Source organism: Mesoplodon bidens, assembly GCF_964165515.1.
Source record: "Mesoplodon bidens genome assembly, chromosome: X".
Lineage (NCBI taxonomy): Eukaryota > Metazoa > Chordata > Mammalia > Artiodactyla > Ziphiidae > Mesoplodon > Mesoplodon bidens.
In genome coordinates, this window is record NC_138163.1 from 121,454,793 (window position 1) to 121,476,191 (window position 21,399).

The following is a 21,399-nucleotide window of genomic DNA, read 5'->3' on the forward strand; positions in this document are numbered from 1 at the left end:
ATCACATTCATGTGTAGTCTTAAAAAGCAGGTTACAAATAATACCTACAGAATAACACTATGCTTTTTTCTTTGTGTGTGTATGTATGTATGTGTGTGTGCAATATATATATATTGATATATATCTGAATTCTTGAAGGCTATACAACAAAATGGTAAAGGTTGCTGTAAACCCCATAAGGACAGGAAATTTTGAATATATTTTGTTTACTGCTGAACCTGCAGTGCCTAAAACACTGCCTGGCACATAGAACACATTCAGTAGGTATTTGCAGAATTAATGAAGAAATAAATGGGTATATCTAATCGTTGAACTACAAATTATTTTTTTGTTTCTCCTTGTTTTCTAATTATGACATACTTTTGGTTAATGTTAATCTACAATAAAAGTTCCTCAATAAGAGTGTACTATTCATTATTCATATTTCATTTTGGCAAAAATGTCTTAGAGTTACTATTTTTTTTCAGGAGTCCCATAAGTGATTAAATATGTGTATGTGTGTATCTATATATATCTCAGACAAAATCATAACTATTCCAGAAAGTGTATGTCACAAAGTTTTTGGAAACATTTACTTTCTGAAAGATATATTACATTCATGTTTATGCCGTTGATACTGTTGACACTTAAGTTTTTGGAATGAACGTTGTCTGTTGGCAAATCACTGACTTTTTATTTTAAAAAGAAAGAAAAATCTTCGAGGCAAAAGTATGTTTACTCTTGCTATTGTTAAGTAATTTAAATCAATACTCCTTACTTAACAACTTTCCCAAGGGCCTTGATATTATGTGGCATCTCAGAGATATAGCATGCACCATTACTCTTTAAACATCTACTTTGATTGTGCTTTTAATTTTGCAGACTTTACACAGAGACCCAGATCTGTGGACAGAGCAAATGAACTACAAATCCTATGCTTTCTACTTTGTCACTCTAACTGCTTGGTAAATTAGGTTCAGGTTTGGAAAGGGTAATGTCATTGCCAAAGTTCTTTAATCCTGAACTGTAACCTGGATGGAATGCAAATATTTTCAATGCACAATAACAAGCTTTGTCTCCTTTATTTCTGAAGTAATGTCCTTGTTAACAATGCTCTGTTCTAAAGAAGTTGTGAGACATTGTAAACCCTTCTGCCTATAACTGTCATTTAGAATTCTTCACTGAAGGGAGAGATACCAGATTTGGGGTCCTCAAGTTTACTTGAATTTTTCAATAGCCAACAATATCATTGAACTTGGATTATTAAATATAAAGGGGAATTTTAAATATTAGCAAAGTCTATTTTAAATCCTCCTCAAACCGATGTATTTTAATAACTGAAGTGCCAAAAGCACTTTATTAACTGGGGGCATGGTTGAAGAATGCAATTCTGCAGTAAGGCTTCAGGATGTATGAGAGTTAGGGAGTTTTAAGACATGAACCATTTACTTTAATGCTCAGGTACAGACTTGGAAAGCAGACTCTCATCAAACTCTGAATTTAGAACTTACCAAGAAAGTAAATATGTAAACTTCTGAGTTCACTCATGGGAAGAAATTTCAAAAAAATGATTCAGGATACTACAATGAAAGAAAAATTAATGGAGGAAAACTGTATCTGATCACTGAAGCATGGATATAGAATGAAACCATGCATAGATTAGGTGCTCAAGAAAGAGACTCATGAATGTATAAAAATTCAGAGGAAATTCATAAAGGTTTAGGGATAGAGTGTTCCTCAGAGTAATATCATCTTTTTAAAGTTGGGTTTATTGAGGTATAATTTATATACAGTAAAACTCATCCTTTTTTAGATAAACAGTTCAGTGAGTTTTGACAAACATATTCATTGTGTAACCACCACCACGTTCCAGCTATGGAATATTTTCATCACTCCTAAGAAGTTCTCTTATCTTCTTTTGTACTCAGTTCCCTCCTCCCACCTGCAGCCCGAGGCAACCACTGATCTGATTTCTGTCTTCATATCTTCACCTTTACCAAAATGTCATATAAATGGAATCATAGTTATATATAGCCTTTTGTATTTTCACTTAGTAGAATGCTTTTGACATCCACCCATGTTGTTGCATGTATCAGTAGTTCATTCCTTTTTATTGCTATTATTCCATTGCATGAATATATCCATTCATTGACTGATAGACTTTTGAATTGTTTCCAATATTTTGCGGTTATGAATAAAACTGTTGTAGACATTTGCATACAAATCTTTGTGTAGACACATATTTTCACTTTTTTGGGTAAATACCTAGAAGTAAGAAACTGCCAATCTGTTTTCTAAAGTAGTTGTACCATTTTGCATTCCTGTTAGCAAAGTATGAGAGTTCCTGTTGCTCCACATCTAGAAAATTCTAGTTGCTCCACATTTCCATCAGCACTTGGCATTGACAGGTTTTGTTGGGTTGTTTTGTTCTGTATGAATTTTAGCCATTCTGATAGGACTGTAATGGTATCACATTGTGGTTGTGTTTTGCATTTCCCTAATGACTAATGTTGCATATGCTTATTTCTTATCCATATCTCTTCTTCCATGAAATGTTTATTCAAATTTTCAGACATTTTAAATCATTATTTATTTTCTTATTATTGAGTTGAGAGAGTTCTTTATATATTCTGGATATGTCTTTTGTCAGATAGGTGTTTGCAAATATTTTCTCCCTATCTATTTCTTAATTCTTTCAGAGAATTAAGATATGGCTTTCAAAGAACAGATATTTTTAATTTTATGATGTTCAATTGATAATTTTAATTTTGTTTTGTTATTTTTATATTTTATATAACAGATCTTTGCCTAACTCAAAGGCAGAAAAATGTCTTCTATGTTTTCATGTGGAAGTTTCATACTGAAGTGTTACAAGTTAATTTTTGTATCTTGTATGAGAAAAGAGCTGAGGTTCCTCTTTCTCTCTCTTTGCTTCCTTCTTCCTCCCTCCCTCCCTCTCCTCCTTCCTTCCTTCTTTCCTTTCTTTCTCTCTTTGTCTTACAAATGTCCAATTATTCCTGCACCATTCATCCATTTGTTGAAAATACTATCACTTATCCATTGAATTACCTTTGCATCTTTGTCAAAAATCTATTTATCATATATGTGTAGGTCTATTTCTGTACTCTCTGTTTATTTGTTTGTCTAACATTACAACAATACTGCAAGTCTTAGCTACTGTAACTTGAGAGTAAATCTTGAAATCAGATAGCATAAATCATCCAACTTTTTTCCTCTTTTACAAAGTTGTTTGTGCTCTTCTGATTACTTGGTTTCTCCACACATCATTTTTAAATTGTAAAATTCATATAATGTGTAGGCTATAGAAATTCACAGATTATTAAGAGCAATACAAACAATGGCAAATGTATTTGTGTATACAAACTAAAATCCTTTGCAACCCAGTAAACCAATTAAAAGGGTATAGGAGAGAAAATTTAGGGAGCTATAAATCAAAGAATATATGTACAGAAATGTAACAGAGAACCTCAGGGACCACAACTACCATCATGGATTCCAAGTTGAATTGAAATATGTTTACTGGCAAATTAATCTCTTAACCTACCTTATATTTTGTTAAATATTTCTGAGAAATAGCTTTCTGTACAGTTTGGGGAGAAGAAATTTCCAGATGCATAGTCACTAACAATGTTGGATGTACTTTCCTCCCTATCTTCTTGTTTCTATTTTTTTGTTTGTTTGTTTCTATTTTTAATGAAAGTAAATGTACACATTCTAAAATATGTTTGAAATTTTCAAAGTATTAGATATTTTGTAACTTCTCATGGTTTGTGAGCAATAGAATGGTCATTTGATGCTTGCTTGATAAAAGAATTGTCACTTTGTACTATGATCTAGGTCATTGGCCAGCAAATCAGGACCCACAGGCCTAATTCTAGCCTGTGCCCGCTTTTGTAATTAAAGTTTTATTGGGATACAGCCATGCTAATTTGTTTATGTATTATCTTTGGCTGCTTTCATGCCACAGGGGCAGAGCTGAGTAATTGCGATGGAGACCACATGGCCCACAGAGCCTAAAATATTTACTATCTGGCCCTTTACTGAAATGAATTTTTAGAGAAGCTTCAGGGTTAAGTAAGGGAAAGAAGATTGAAGAACTATTCTGGGAAAAAATGAGGGTGTCTGGGTATCGTTTACCCAGGACAGACATAAAGGATGGAAACGTCTTTGGGGTCAAGTTCTAGAGAGTTTTGAACCCAAGATTAAGGAAAACAGATTCTATTATTAAGGCGATAAACACAGACAAAGTTTCTGAGAGGAAAAGTAACGTAATCAAATGTGTGGCTATAAAAGCAGTAACTTCTGAAATACGGACAAGGAAGTAAAAAATATGCTTTACCATTATCTTGATGAGTCATTATGGAGCCAGCAGGAATTTAAAAGATATTTTTGAGATGGAATTGACAGAATATAATGACTCATTGGTTGTGAGGGTAAGAAAGGTGATGCTAATTTTGATATTTGAGATTGGCAATCCCATTAACTGGAACTAGGGGACTTTTGGATATGCTGTTGAGTTGAGATACTTGTGAGAATTCTATGTGAAAGTGTCCATTAGATAGTTGGAAGTAGGAATGCGGAGCTCAGCCAAAATAATAGCTCTCCTATTAGTACCTTGGTACCTCTGTCTTAGCCCTGCATTTTGCTATAGATTGATGAAAGCCACAGTGATAAGTTTAGCATTAATAACAAAATGAGAAAGTAATTTAAATGTGCAATACTGATTCAAATATGGCAACAAGTTGACCATTGGCAGGTTTGTTACAACTGCACTAAAATAGGGAGTGAAAGAGAACATTGCCTTACATGTAACATTTCAGCTCCTAATACTAGTTATTGTTCATTGTTCTGTTTTGAAGGAGATAAGCTCTAAATTCTTCATGGATAACAAGGTAAAGGCAAGTCATAGATGTATTCCTTAGATAATATAAAAGCCATATATGTGCTTTATTCCAGATTCAATCAGAATTGCTGTCTTCCCTAGTAATGAACTGTAATTTTAAACTTTATCCTGTGGTTTGATTAAAGAGATATAAAGCTTCTATCCTCAGCTCATCAACTCTGTCTGTTACTGATACTAAGAATTTCTGTATTATTTTTCTTGTAAAGACAATGGATTGTCCTTGACTGGTAGTTCTGTAAGGACCTTTTAGTCTAGTGATTTTTAGTAGCTAGCATAAATTCAGTGTCAAAAGTGCAAAGGATTTTAAGCTCCATGTAATGTTATTGTTAAAGTTTTAATTTGCATCAGTTTAATTCTCTTGTCAGTTGTCACACCCTGTTAAAGATGTGCTTCATCATATGCTGAAGGAGCAAATTAAGTCTGAGGTACAAAATGATGTGGCTTCTTGGGAAAGGCTATCCACGGGTCGAAATTCAGCCATTTTGAGCTCATTGATCATTAATTTTTCTATCTCTTGGGAATCCAGAATAACATTCTCTGGACATCAGAGATTTGTAAATGGTGTCAAAATTTTACAGTCCTCTTGAGAAAGCATAAATAACACTATTTTTATTTTTTTAATTAATTTTTATAAATTTATTTATTTATTTATTTATGGCTGTGTTGGGTCTTCATTGCTGTGTGCGGGCTTTCTCTAGTTGCGGTGAGCGGGGGCTACGCTTCATTGCAGTGCACGGGCTTCCCATTGTGGTGGCTCCTCTTGTTGCGGAGCACTGGCTCTAGGCACGCAGACTTCAGTAGTTGTGGCATGTGGGCTCAGTAGTTGTGGCTCACGGGCTTTAGAGCGCAGGCTCAATAGTTGTGGCGCACAGGCTTAGTTGCTCCACGGCATGTGGGCCAGGGCTAGAACCCGTGTCCCCTGCATTGGCAGGTGGATTCTTAACCACTGTGCCACCAGGGAAGCCCTAAATAACACTATTTTAAATGATGAGATGTTTCTTTTTCTTCTTGCTATTGTCCTTGTGGCACAAGTTTCCAGTATGTTCATTTGCATTAGCCTTTCCACCCTTACACGATAATCCCTTAAAACCTAAACCAGATAGATCATGTCACTCTTGAGATTCAATGGCTCTCACTTATCCCAGAGTCAGAGTACTTAAAAGGACCTACAAGGCCCTACATGATCTAGATTTTCATTTCCTGTCTGACTCCATCATCTACTTTCCTCACCTTCTCTCATTCTAACATAGTTACACTGACTCAGTATCCATTGGAAATACCTCTGAGCCTTTGCACTTGTTTCATCAAACTACCTAGAGCATTTTACTCCCAACTATTTATATTATTTACATGCATTGCTTCCCTTCCTTCCATACATTACTCAAATATCATCTTCTCCCTGACAGTTTTCTTGAACACACATAAAAAAATTGCACCTCCCTCTCCTCGACACTTCCTGTTTCTCTCTTTCTTTGTCTTCCTTTTAAGCCCTTATCACTGTCTTACATAGTGTGTATTTTACCTATGTGTCTTTATATTATCTGCCTCTTCCCAATTCAAATGCAATCTCCATGAAGACAGAGATTTTTGTCTATCTTAACTATTTTTTTAATTTATTTATTTATTTTTGGCTGATTTGGGTCTTTGTTGCTGCGTGCGGGCTTTCTCTAGTTGCGGCGAGCGGGGGCTACTGTTCGTTGTGGTGTGCAGGCTTCTCATTGCGGTGGTTTCTCTTGTTGTAGAACACGGGCTCTAGGCGTGTGGACTTCAGTAGCTGAGGCTCACGGGCTCTAGAGCACAGGCTAAGTAGTTGTGGCGCAGGGGCTTAGTTGCTCTGCGGCATGTGGGATCTTCCCAGACCAGGGCTCGAACCCGTGTCCCCTGCATTGGCAGGAGGATTCTTAACCACTGCACCACCAGGGAAGCCCCTATTTTAACTTCTAAATCCATACGATAAAACAGGGCCTGATACAAAGTTAGATCTCAATAAATATTTGCCAAATGAATAAATTAATTTGAATCTGGTGTGTCTGTTTTAGTGTATACAACTTTTTATTTCCTCAGCCCTTTCTCCCTCTTTTATCCCTTCCTTTCTTCCCAAGCGGGGCTATAGAACAATAGGACCTATCTTTTGCCAAGGTTATAAGTTTCCCAGAAACTGTCAGAGATAAACCAAATGGAAAGACAACTGTGTTGATTATGCTAGAGGGAATATGGGAATGCCTATCCTGGCCTTGCAGGTGTCTGGTTTTAGAAAGATGGAGGCTATGGGTTTTCTTAAATTAAGGTATTGTCTTTCTTTGTGGGAAGGGTGCATAAAAAGCCAAGCTACTACTTGTATACAAGGGGCAGGGTGTCATGACCTATCCCTTTCTTGACCATTTTCTTCCCAATGCCTTGCACAAAGCCTGAAACTTATCAGGTAGTACTCAGAAAAATTGGTAAAAGAAAGAAGGCTAAGACTACTCATTCTTTATATTCCCACAGACCTACCCATCCCCTAGGCAAGAGGTCGTCCTCACCTGAAACAAGCAGAATAGGAGTGGTTGGTGGCCATGTTCAAAGTCCATCCTTGACATTTACTTCCACAATGCAAGTATTCAAGGTGTACAGCTTCCTGTGAGAATGTAAAATGGCAGCTCTCTGTGGAGGCCTACCGGTGTGCCAAAGGTAAGGAAGTAAAACAAGCTGTCTTTGAAGTTTTCACAATTCTTTGAATGTCAAGTATGGTGACCTCAGACAGTATGTAGAATGTAATGAGGTCTATCACCATGGGAGCTAATTAGATATGCCAGGCCGTGTAACTTGTATTTTCATAAACCAGAAACTTTTAATGGACCTTTTTACTTCCTTTGGGTGTTCCTTCCTTCTTTTCCACTACAGGTTGTTGCCCACATATCTCTGGCCATTGCTAATTATCTGTTTGCCTCAGGCAAGACAGGATCTGACTGTCAGTCCAAGAACAGCCTTGGGCAAAATAATTCACAACTATATTTACCAGAAATTATTCTATCAGTTATCTCTGCAATAACACTTTCTATCATCACAGTTACCTTGGTGCTTTTAAGATTTTTCATTGCTTGCAGCCGTTTGATCCCATCCATCCCTTTGGATGTTGAACTGTTAGACTCTCTGAGTCCCATGGGTCTGTAATTATTCTTAGCTAGCCCAGGGAATCAATACTCCAATATTTTCCAAGATTATGTAATTAAAAATGTATTAGTCTGAATTAGGGAACATCTCATCTGCCCTCAACTTTTAGAAACGTATCGAATGACTGCATAAATGTTTTATCCTTATTCATTCCAAAAAGAAGTTGAGGCACCTGACAAGGTGAATGCAGTATGACAACATAATATATTGAAAATAAGTGATGGAGATTTGAGATGGTAGACTATGGAATGTATCTTTGTCTCACATCCCTCTAGATTTCTTTCTAAAATAATAGGGAAAAAAGTTATACAAAAGTAATAAACCTGTAAGAGTGAAGAAAATGGGAGAGGAGGTCATGAAAAAATGAGAGATTTCAAAAAATGACTTCATGAAGGTACGCCAATGGGACAGACTTTAAAAGCGTACTTATAAAAGTTACCTAAGAGGGAATATGAATAATCAGAATAGTATTAAGATTCCTGAGCCATACTACATGCATCCTAGATGATGATGGAGCAGTTCTTTCAAAATTATAGCCCATGTTCCTATACTGAGAAAAAACATAAATCAAATGTGAAGAAAGAATAAAAACATCCAAGGATTCATAAATTTTATTTCCTGTACACCTTTTCTAAAATGTATCTCGAGGATGTACTCTGCCAAAAAAGAAAAAAAAATTTTAAGGGTAAACAAATAAGGAGGAATGTATGGGAACTGGGAAACTCTGGCTCCAACTCAAGAGAGTGCTGAAGTGACATCTCAACATGACAGCAGTTTGGTAGGCATGCAGAACAACTGATCCAGTTTGGATCTAGTAGATAGAGACTCTAGGAGGAAAGTTTCTAGGTAGTAGGATAAGGGGTGGAAGAAATTGATAGAATAGAATGTATGATTGAGCACTTGGAAAAAAAGAAGGGGATGATAGAGCTAAATCATGCAAGAAATAAGGAAAGGCCATTTGAAACTCCAGGGGGTGGGGCATGGACAGAAAACTATATAAAAAGTCATGAATGATCCAACTATGAAACAAACTAGATTGTACTATGATGTCCAGGAGTTAAAAAAAATATAAGAAGACAATATCTATTTGCCCTTGAACCATTCCCCTTCCCATGGCTTAAGGATCATAGCATTGAGCTCAGGATGGAGGAAATGCAATCTCCAAATAGAACTTGGCCTGTACTGAAGGTATTTATGCTGTCCTAAAAATGAAAATGCTATTTATTGATTTTGAGGTTTTACAATCATCCTATTAAAAAAGTGTTGAAATTTTGACATTAGTTGCAAACAATTTAAATGTTAACAACTTGGTAATATAAAACTAAGCATGTAACTCGAATTAGCTAGGATATGAGTGGAGGATCATGGGATACACGGAAGAAAGGGTCAGCATGTTCATATCCTCAAAGTAAGGGAAAGGTCAATAGATACTGATGGACATTATCAGAATAGGGGATTGAATATTTTGTTTAATGTTACAAATGTAGTTAATTACAAAACTAAGCTCAATAAAAAATTTGGAGGAGGAAAGAGAAAGGGAAAAATTAGTAAACTAAATCCACATCTTACATAGGTAACAAAATATAAGTATATGTATATTATTTAGAGATAGGGAGATTACCATCATAAATTGTGTGAGCAGAAACACTTAAAGTAAGGTGTTTTGTGAAAATGGTACTGTGGTAGAGAGGTAAGGAGTAAGGAACTATTGTTACTGTACCTTTTCTGTTTCTTTGATGTTTTACCACGTACATATATATATGTGTGTGTGTGTGTGTGTGTGTATCCTTTTTATTTGTTTATTTTTAAATTTTATTGGAGTATAGTTGATTTAGAATGTTGTGTTAGCTTCAGACATACAGCAAAGTGATTCAGTTATACATATGCATATATCTGTTCTTTTTCAGATTCTTTTCTCATATAGGTTATCACAGAATATTGAGTAGAGTTCCCTGTGCTATACAGTAGGTCCTTGTTGGTTATCTATTTTATATATGGTAGTGTGTGTGTGTTCATCTCAAGCTCCTGATTTATCCCTCCCCACCACGTTTTCCCTTTGGTAACCATAAGTTTGTTTTCAAAATCTGTGAGGCTGTTTCTCTTGTGTAAATAAGTTCATTTGTATCATTTTTTAAATTAGATTCCATATATAAGTGATATCATGTGATATTTGTCTTTGTCAGACTGGCTTTGCTTAGTATGATTATCTCTAGGTCCATCCATGTTGCTGCAAATGGCATTATTTCGTTATTTTTTTATGGCATTGCTTCTAATGTTATGGCAGACTAAGTGTTCCGAGGGACTACAGAGTATTCAAATATGGGATAGAACACATAGTAGTGGACTTAAAGAAGGTAGGACAGTGTCCCAGGAAGCCCTCTAACCCAAAAAGAGGTTTGAAATATGAGCTGGGAGTATGAAATGGAAGAAAGCTGGGAAAGAGAGAGGTCCTGAGTATGGGTGACTGTAGAAGCACTTTCTGTATGGATACTATGAGCTTTGGTCCAGAAGCAAGGTAGGGAAACTAAAGGTAGGATTTGTACTAAACTGAAGCTTTAAAGGAGGGTAAAAGTGGATTCAGTTTGGTGGTAGCCATTGGCCATTAGCAACAAAGCAAATCCTCTGGGGAAAATGTTCTTAATTTAGGCAGCACTCTCACACAGTAGTATCAGGTGATGACCTCACAATCAGATAGCAGTAGAGAAAAGAGAAGAAAAACTGCAATGAATAAAGGTTAGGAGAAACCACCACACATTAAGACTCCACACATTAAGACTGTGTATTACTGATACACAGATTGCAAGGCACATAATATAGAACAATCATGTTTGAAATGATTTTTTTTTAAAAAGGCAATGTTTGCCAGCAATAAGAGGCTATGAGGAATAGACTGGAAAATTTTGTAAATGAAACTAGAACTTGTAGAAATAAAAAATTATAACTAATAGAATAAAAAGTGATAATATATTCATCAAGTAGAATTCTATTAAGCTATGAAAATGTATGAACTACAGCCACATCACCAATTTGCCTTTCTTCATTCTATTATTTCTTCTGAGATTCTGACCAGGATGTGAATTTTCCAAGAGTGATGGAAAACGTGAATCCACAGATACGGAAAACACAATGAATCTCAAGCACAATAAATAAAACAGACTCATGCCCAGGCTCATTATAGAGAACCTGCAGAATTTCAAAGACAAAAGTATATTAAAAAGTATCCTCCTAAAAGTAGGAAAGATTGCTCACAAAAGCAAGACAGTTAAATTGGTAGCAGACTACTAAATAGCAAAATCAAAACCAGAAAGAGTGCTTAGAGAAAATAAATCACAACCTAGAATTGTGTACTCAGAAAACTACCTGGAAGATGAAATGAAGATATTTGAAGGTCAACATAAACTGTGATACCTTTACCACCAATGACTTTTCTAAAGGAACTTCTAACAGATGTTCTTCAGGAAGAAGCAGTATTACCACAGAAGGACAACCTGAGCAAATAAGAAGGTAAAAACAAATATAAACCCAAGAATAATCAATATAAAATAATAACAATAATCACAGTATTACAATACTGGAAGAAAAAACAGCATTTAATTTTGGAAGATTATATTCAAAGTTAACATATTCCAAGGTCTTGATGTTGTTTGTTCAGGTTATGACATGGTTTAATTTAGTTATTGTTTAGTTAAATACATATGATAAAATTTCAAGGCTGAACATAAAAGAATAGAAATATAATTAACAAAACAGTAAAGACAAAAAGCACAATGGAGAGAAAACCTCAACCCAAAATTGAAAGAGAAGAATAGAAAGAATTTTTAAAAGCGTGATAAATAGAAATTTTAAAGTAAGATAATATAAATAAGTCTCAATGTATATTGAATAAATATAAATGAACTAAACTTGCCAGTGAAAAACAGATTATCATATTGGGGTAAAAATAGAAAAAAAAATCAACTGACTCTGTGATTTTCCTAACAGGCAAACCAAAAGCATGTGATGCTGAAGGTAGAAAACCAAAGTATGAGAGAGAAATAGACTAAGTAAATACTGACTAAAAGGAAAAGAATTCTGGGATCATTATACTAATTTCTGACCCTGAAGACTTTAAGACCCAAAACACTATTAGAAATAAAGAAGGTCACTACATAAAGTTGAAAAAAGTTCAGTTCACCAGGAAGATAACCTACTTCTAAACTTGCATGAACCTGATATATATGTCAAAACTGGTAAGGCAAAAAGGCGACACAGTTACACGGGGAAATTGATACATTCATCATTAAGAAACTTAGTGGAAAATTTTCACACACCTTTCTTGATAAAGTCAAGAATTTTTAAACATCAAATATATTGAAAGGAAACTGGAAACAACCCAAATATCCCTTTAATAGTAAAATAGAGAAAAAAGTGTGATAAGATCATAAAATAGAATACAGTACAGCTATGACAGCTCTGAAAATAAATGAGCTATAGCTACATCAACAGTATGTACAAATCTCACAAACATAATGATGAGCAAAAGAAAACAAGCATAAAATATACTGTATGATTCCATTATATAAAGTACAAAGACTGTAGTACAAGAAGTCAGTTTTTAAATTTAATCAAGTATTTGTCAGTTTGGGGTGAGCTTTCTCTTCTAGATATCAAAATTTATTTAAAGTTCTTAAAATTAAGACAACGTGGTAGTGGATTGAATTAAAATGAATTGATTATATAAATTAGATGTCCAGGAAATGTGCATGCATATACAAAACTTTGATTGTATGACAGATGTGGTCTTGCTTATCACTGGGGCATAGAAGAGGACTCTTGGGTAAATGGTACTGGGAACAATTGTTTATCCATGTAGAAAATTTAAAGCAATTGGATATATCCTTAAATTGAACAATATACAAAAATCAATTCCAGAAGCTTAGAGGACTCAAATGTGAAATGCAAAACTTTCAGAAGAAAATAGAGGAGAATCTTTCTGACTTCTGTATAGGAGAGGGTTTTTTTTTTTTTTTTTTTGCGGTACGCGGGCCTCTCACTGTTGTGGCCTCTCCCGTTGCGGAGCACAGGCTCCGGACGCGCAGGCTCAGCGGCCATGGCTCACGGGCCCAGCCGCTCCGCGGCATGTGGGATCTTCCCGGACCGGGGCACGAACCCGTGTCCCCTGCATCGGCAGGCGGACTCTCAACCACTGCGCCACCAGGGAAGCCCAGGAGAGGGTTTTTTTAAGACACAAAAGATCTGAGCGGGCTTCCCTGGTGGCGCAGTGGTTGAGAGTCCGCCTGCCGATGCAGGGGACACGGGTTCGTGCCCCGGTCCGGGAAGATCCCACATGCCGCGGAGCGGCTGGGCCCGTGAGCCATGGCCGCTGAGCCTGCGCGTCCGGAGCCTGTGCTTCGCAACGGGAGAGGCCACAACAGTGAGAGGCCCGCGTACCGCAAAAAAAAAAAAAAAAAAAAAAAGATCTGAGCGTAAAATCAGGTATGCATAAATTTAACTGCTTTATAGTTAAGTACCATTATTCATTAAAACATACGGAGAAAGAGAGGGAAGTTGAAACCACTAACTGGGTGAAGTTATTTATAAAGCATATAACTAACAAAGGATTAGTGTCCAGGTTATGTGAAAAATACAACTGAATAAGAAAAAGACAGCGCAAAAGGAAATTAGAATAAATACAGAAACCAAGTACTTCACCCAAAAAATGAAATATCTATAGCCAATGAACAGATGGAAAGATTACATTATATTTACTAATGTACATGCAAATTAAGAGTGAAATAATATAGCACTACACACCCACCAGAATGGCAAAATATTGAGAAACTTGACAGAGGATCTGTATCAACAGGAACACTGTTATGATCAACTAGTGGGAGAGTGAATTAGAGCAACTTTCGAAAACGAATTTTCTCTCTCTCTCAAAGCAGGACATTCACATATCTGATGACCAAACACTTTCATAACTAGGAATACGATTTCGAAAAACTCTTGCACATTTTCACCAGGAGACCTGCATAGGAATTTTCATAGGTGTACTCTTTGTAGCAGTCCAAAACGAGAAACAATCCAAATGCCTAGAGATTGGAGAATGGAGGAATATATATAGATACACACAGGCTGTATACAATCTCAAATATTGGATTGGCCAAAAAGTTCATTCAGGTTTTTCCGTAAGGTGTTATGGAAAAACCCAAACGAACTTTTTGGCCAACCCAATATATATGCATTTTTTCACATAATGGAATATTATCCAGTAATGAGAAAGGAATGAGCACAGCTACATGCAGAAACAGGAGTTAACCTTAGAAACACAATGTTAGGTAAACAAAAACATCAAGTCCCAACAGATATATACACTATGATAGAAAAAACTTTAGAACAAGAAAAACTAAGAAATGTATTGTTTAGGCATATACAGATATGTGATAAAAACTATTGCACCCAGACAAGGGAATGATAAATTTCAGGACAGTACTTACAGGGAGGTGAGACTGGGGATAAAGCACATAGATGCAATGTATGGGTAATGATCTATTTCTTGAGTGTTAAATATATTATGCATTATGATTTGCATATATATTACATATATTCTCTTATATGAACATTGCAAAGAGAACATGGGAAAATAGAATTCCAAGAAACAATTGCAGAAAACAAAGTAACAGGAAAATAAAGAAATCGAATATAAAATAGAGGAAGTTAGAATCTCAAATACAAGAAGTCCTGTACAGTTGCTTGGAGAAGGCCATAAATTGGGGTGTAAGCTTCTTGGTAATTGAAGCAAAGAGGGAAAAATTGATTACATGGGTCATGAGATTCATGAAACCAAATTTATAGAGACAAACAACTATTCCTTGTATTGCATATTTATTCCTTTTTTTAAATTAAAAAAAATTTTTTTTGGCTGTTGGGCCTTCGTTGCTGCACACGGGCTTTCTCTAGTTGCGGTGAGCGGGGGCTACTCTTCGTTGCGGTGCATGGGCTTCTCATTGTGGTGCCTTCTCTTGTTTAGCGTGGGCTTCAGGTACGTGGGCTTCAGTAGTTATGGCACGCAGGCTCAGTAGTTGTGGCTCACAGGCTCTAGAGCGCAGGCTCAGTAGTTGTGGCGCACAGGCTTAGTTGCTCCGCAGCATGTGGGATCTTCCGAAACCAGGGCTCGAACCCGTGTCCCCTGCATTGGCAGGCGGATTCTTAACCACTGCGCCACCAGGGAAGCCCAGCATGTTTATTCTTGATACTAGAACTAAAGATTTACTTCACTCCAAAGACTAAACTATACGAAACTATTAAAACAAATACATCCCTAAAATCCCAACTCCCGGTACATATTTCCCTAATTTTCTACATAGTTGCAAACAGGCTTTAGGTAGTCTTAGACCGCAGAGCCCCAGAAGGAAGAATGCATTGGAGCTTTGGAGAAAGCAGAGCCTGCTTCTGGCTGCACTCTCAGGTTCCTCCGTAACTCCCAGGTAATATTCTGGAAATGCATATGCACCTGTAAGATGGCTTAGCTAGGTAACTAGTAATAGAATTGGTAGGCAACTACCCTGGGTTTGTTGACTCGCCCAGATAGCAAGAAGATGGGGGGATGTGGTTTTCTTTTATCCTTTTGTGTTTAGAAAGTATCACCAAAGACAAAATGTGACTTGGTATAATAAGAATTATTTTTCTGCAGTTGGCCATTGGAACATTTGTTTCAAAAGGAACTCATTATGAATAGTTTTGAATATCATTTCATTTTATACAATAGATAATGTGTGTATTTGATAATAATCAGTTACTGACTTTCATATTTATGAGGAATATATAAAGTATGCGATTTGAGAAAACTTCTAGGTCAACCACCCCCCAACTCACACACACACACTGTATATATTCTAAAGAGGAAAATCCTTTGCATGGCATAAATACCCTTTACATTCTGACTCTGACTTATTTCTCTAACATCTCCTCATACAATCCCCACCACGTGTTCTCTAAGATAATAATTACTTAGATAATAATACTCTCCCAGTAAAATTTCACTCCTCTGTTGGTCGTGCAGTCTCTCCACCCCCTATTCTGTAATGCCCTATTATCTCCATCTAGTAATCTCCTTGTCTACTTCAAAATTCAGCTCCAGTGTTGGCTTCCTCAATATCTTCACACCTGGGGAAATAATTGTTTTCTTATGGTCCCATAGCATCTTACATAGATCTCAGTTTTTTTCTATGTCTCTCTCCCTGTGTCTTAGGTTGATTCTCTACTTCAGTCCATGAGATAATTGCCAGACATTGGAATGGCTACATGAATCCCCTCTAACAATGAATTGTTACTCATTAATTCTAATCACTTACATTTGTTTATTGCTTTACATTTTTTTCAAGGTGCTTTGATTTCCATTGTCCGTTTGATCCTCATGATATTTTTGGAAGGAGGTATTACTTCTATTTTGCAAATGAAGAACCAGGGACACAGAAATGAGTTGCCTAAGACTGCACGTAGCAAGTTCACAATACCTGACAAAATTACGTATGCATTTACCCTTTGCCAGCAACTTCACTCCTAGAAATCTGCCTCAAGGCAGAAGTGGAAAAAATATGAAATGATCCATGTAAACAGCTATTAATTATAACACTATTTATAATAGCAGGAAGTTTGAAATAAGTCAGTGTTTATCAAGAGGGAACTGAATGAATAAACTATAGGACATCCACCCAAAAGAGTACTATGCCACTGTAAAAAGGAAAGAGAAAGATCTCGATATCCTATGGCGTGGTCTCTCCAGGACATACTGTTAAATGCAAGGGGAAGAACAGTCTATATGATATATTTCATTCATACAGGTGTTATTGTTTTGTGGGGTTTTTTTTGTTTTATAAATTTATTTATTTATTTGTTTTTAGTTTTGGCTGTGTTGGGTCTTTGTTCTGTGCGCAGGCTTTCTCTAGTTGCAGCGAGTGGTGCGCGGGCTTCTCATTGTCGTGGCTTCTCTTGTTGCAGAGCATGGGCTCTAGAGTGCAGGCTCAGTAGTTGTAACACACGGGCTTAGTTGCTCCGCGGCATGTGGGAATCTTCCTGGGCCAGGGATCGAACCCGTGTCCCCTGCATTGGCAGGCAGATTCCCACCCACTGCGCCACCAGGGAAGCCCTGTGTTATTGTTTTTGATTGTAGAATTTATTTTTATTGTAGTATAGTTGATTTACAATATTGTGTTAATTTATGCTGTATAGCAAAGTGACTCAGTTATACATATATACATTCTTTTTTATATTCATTTCTATCATGATTTATCCCAGGACATTTAATATAGTTCCCTGTGCTATTCAGTAGGACCTTCTTGTGCATCCATTCTATATGTAATAGATTACATCTACTAACCCCAAACTGCCAGTCCATCCCCCTCCTCTTTGGCAACCACAAGTCTGTTCTCTCTGTCTGTGAGTCTGTTTCTGTTTCATAGAGAGGTTCATTTGTGTCATATTTTACATTCCACATATAATGATATCATATGGTATTTGTCTTTGTCTTTCTGACTTACTTCACTTAGTATGATAATCTCTAGTTGCATCCATGTTTCTGCAAATGGCATTATTTTGTTCTTTTTATGACTGAGTAGTATTGCAGTGTTATTTTTTTTTTGAGAGAAACAATGGAAAGTAAACCAACTAATAAAAATGTTTACCTATAGGAGACAAGGAAGAGTACAGATTGGAAGGGAAAAATATGGACTCTGTATTTCTCTGAAACTAACTTGTACTATAGTTTTGAATTGGTAAATATGTACATTGCTTATATTATTTTAAAACAAAATTAAGCAAAAAATTAATCCTTACAAATTTAAAACATACTTTAAAATGTTTTACATATCAAGCCACAGAATAAACACTTAAGGAAGAATTATTTTAAGTGACTTTAAAACACAGTATTTTGATACTTTGTCCGTACTAGTATCTATTCAAAGGACAAAAAGAACCAGAAATAAATGTTAGACTGCATTCAAAAATCTTATTGTTAGAAATAATATGGGTATTGTTATTTTGAATCTATATGGGGGGCATTGTATAAATGTCCTTAGGAACCAAGATTTTGATCATAAGAAAAAAAAAGATAAAACTATAAGATCAAAGGAGTTAAATAAATACAACCCCTATAATCTTACATGTGAATTTGCAACATCACTATGAACTAAGGATTTAGTTTTCTTGTTCTAAAAATTACAAATTTCCTACCTCAGTTCTCTGAAGAGAAGCATAGAAGTAATGATTACCCCTAGCAGCTAAGTTGTCATCTTTAAATATAAGGTCCTGTTAAACAAACCAGAGTTCCTTAGAGAAATGGGTGACTTCAGGTCTGAGGCAGGAAATGTACAAGATGAACTTTGGGGCATCTAGTGCCAGAAATCTAAAAAGCAATGTCTGTTATGGTCCTGTTAAAGGAACACAGGGAAATCCAACCTTCAAAACTGGAATAATTTAAGTATCATAGGACTAATAAGTGTGACAGACACGTGAACATAAGAGGATAATAATAGTACTAAAATCAGTCTGGCTCCTTTGGAGTTTATTAAAGAATCAGCTTATTTTTCTGTAAATTGGTAAATAATGTGAATAAATGCAGCATTTAACCTGCCATTTGTGTTTGAACTGTATTTTAGAGTAACTGGATAGCCTGTAAGGGAACATTCTTTTTTAGAACTCCAACTGATAGATTCATAAGGGATGATAATATTAGAAAAATCATGATTTTGCAATTCCTAATGAAATGCTATATCCAGGCAGCAGTCATCTAAGGCTGCTGAAACTGTTATGTGAAAGGTAGATGAGGAAATTTAAAATTAATGGATGAGGCTGAAAGCACCTAATCCCCCTGATCCATCTTAGCATGACTAAAAGTGGGGCAGCCAGTCTTCACATGCCACCTGAAGGGATGCAATGGGAAGTAATACAGCACTCCTGAAATATCCTTGACCAAAAAGAAGGTGGAGGAAGGGGTCAAAATTTAATCATGCCTCTACATCTAACTTAAGAGTTTGCACAAAATACAAAGGTTGGAGAAACATGTTAAATGATACCAGGATGATACAATCAGCCAAATCCAGAACATAGTTAAATCTACAGGGAAAATGGCCTGCATTCTTTAGCAAATTCATTTCATGAAAGTAAAAAAAGGAGTGCAGGAACTGTTATAAAACAAAAGAGGCTTAAGAGACAAAAACCAAATATAATGTGTAGACCATATTGAGATACTCACGTGAACAAGTCAACTGAAAAAGACAGGTTGGAGCCAATTATTGGAATTTGAATGTGGATCAAGTATTAGATGGCATAGTAATTACTGTTAATTTTAGTTGGGTTATAATTATACTGAGGATATGTTAAAAACATTCTTGCTAAAATGGATGAATTTTCCTGTATGTAAATTATATCTTAATAATTTTTCAAAACCTAATTTTAAAAAGTGTTGTCTATTAGGGAAACATACATCTGATGTTTTCAGCTTGCTTCACAATATTCAAGTAGAAGGGAAAATAGGGTGTATATATGAGACAAGATTGGCAAACAGTTTCTAAATATTGAAGCTGGATCATGTTACTTTTGCATATATATATATATATATATATATATATATATATATATATATATAGTGTGTGTGTGTGTGTGTGTGTGTGTGTGTGTGGTATGCGGGCCTCTCACTGTTGGGGCCTCTCCCGCTGCGGAGCACAGGCTCCAGACGCGCAGGCTCAGCGGCCATGGCTCACGGGCCCAGCTGCTCCACGGCACGCAGGATCCTCCCGGACCGGGGCACGAACCTGCATCCCCTGCATCGTCAGGCAGACTCTCAACCACTGTGCCACCAGGGAAGCCCTGCATATGTTTTTAAATTGTTATAATAAAAAAATAGTAGAAAAATAAGTAAAAAATAAGAAAAGAAGACACATCTTATGAGTAGAATGCCAACCTAGGACTTCTGAGCCTAATGCTCTTTATAGTATTGGGTTGGCCAAAAAGTTCATTCGAATTTTTCTGTAAGATGTTACAGAAAACCCCGAACGAACTTTTTGGCCAACCCAATGACTGTCTTTAAGAACTTGAACGAACAGCAGGCAGGCTTATTAAATGTATAATACAACATCCTGACTTGCAGGGCCTTACAAATGGCTTGGAAAGATAAGAATCATCCTCACATAACTCATGCAAGGTACCATGCCAGGAACCCAGAGATTTAGATTTAGATCTGTTTCAGATGTAAGTTCTCTGGTTATCAGCACATGCCTAGGGACCCTGGGACTACAGGACATGAAAGACTGTAGGTGGCAAGGACATTTCCCACGCTGCTGAAATGCTGAGCAGTTTGGGTGAATAGAAAAACAGGCCCATGCTTTAGTATATAAAAGGAAACTACCAAATAGTTGCCCTAAGTCTGCATTAAACCCAATGGAGTCCCCACATCTATCGTGCTGCAAATTTGACAGAAACAAACTGGGATTCTGCCAGCAAACTTCTTCTGGGTTGCAACTCTTCCCAGAGTGTCTGGCCTGCTGGCCTACTATATCAGATCTTGGATTCACAAAGCCTCCACAATCATAGAAAATAGAAAGCCTATCCTGGAGAACCTTCAAGATGGTGGAGCAGTAAGATGTGGAGATCAGCTTGCTCCCCACAAATACATCAGAAATACATCTACATGTGGAACAGCTCCTGCAGAACACCTACTGAAGGCTGGCAGAAGAGCTCAGACCTCCCAAAAGGCAAAAAACTCCCCACATACCTGGGTAGGGCAAAAGATAAAAGAAAAAACAAACAAAAGAATAGGGACGGGACCTGCACCAGTGGGAGGGAGCTGTGAAGGAGGAAAGGTTTCCATACACTAGGAAGCCCCTTCGCGGGCGGAGATGGGGACTGGAAGAGGGGAAGCTTCAGAGCCATGGAGGAGAGCGCAGCAACAGGGGTGCGGAGGGCAAAGTGGAGAAATTCCCACACAGAGGATCGGTGCCGGCCAGCACTCACCAGCCCGAGAGACTTGTCTGCTCACCCGCCAGGGTGGGTGGGGACTGGAAGATGAGGCTTGGGCTCCAGAGTTCAGACCCCAGAGAGAGGACTGGGGTTGGCTGCGTGAAGACAGCCTGAGGGGGCTAGTGCGCCACGGGTAGCCCAGAGGGAGTCCGGGAAAAGCGGATCTGCCAAAGAAGCAAGAGAACATTGGTTCTAGGCGTGCGAGGAGAGGGGATTCCTTCCCTGTGTGCCCACAGAAGGCAGAGCAATGCCTAAGTGAGCTCCAGAGACGGGCGCAAGCCACGGCTATTAATTCGGACCCCAGAGACAGGCATGAAACACTAAGGCTGCTACTGCTGCCAACAAGAATC

General features: G+C 37.0%; 1 protein-coding gene and 1 long non-coding RNA gene across 2 annotated transcripts in view; both read left to right on the forward strand.

The window, feature by feature from the left end:
- LOC308608555 (uncharacterized protein) overlaps positions 1–7,458 on the forward strand; it is a 934,308-nt gene extending 926,850 nt beyond the window's left edge. Inside the window, exon 9 of the mRNA XM_081221773.1 lies at positions 7,391–7,458. Coding sequence (XP_081077899.1) covers positions 7,391–7,429 — 39 coding nt within the window. The 3' untranslated portion in view covers positions 7,430–7,458. The remainder of the gene's footprint in view (positions 1–7,390) is intronic.
- The window catches only part of LOC308608557, a 165,925-nt gene continuing 151,984 nt past the window's right edge, over positions 7,459–21,399 (forward strand). Inside the window, exon 1 of the long non-coding RNA XR_014014193.1 lies at positions 7,459–7,573. This is a non-coding gene — a long non-coding RNA (uncharacterized lncRNA). The remainder of the gene's footprint in view (positions 7,574–21,399) is intronic.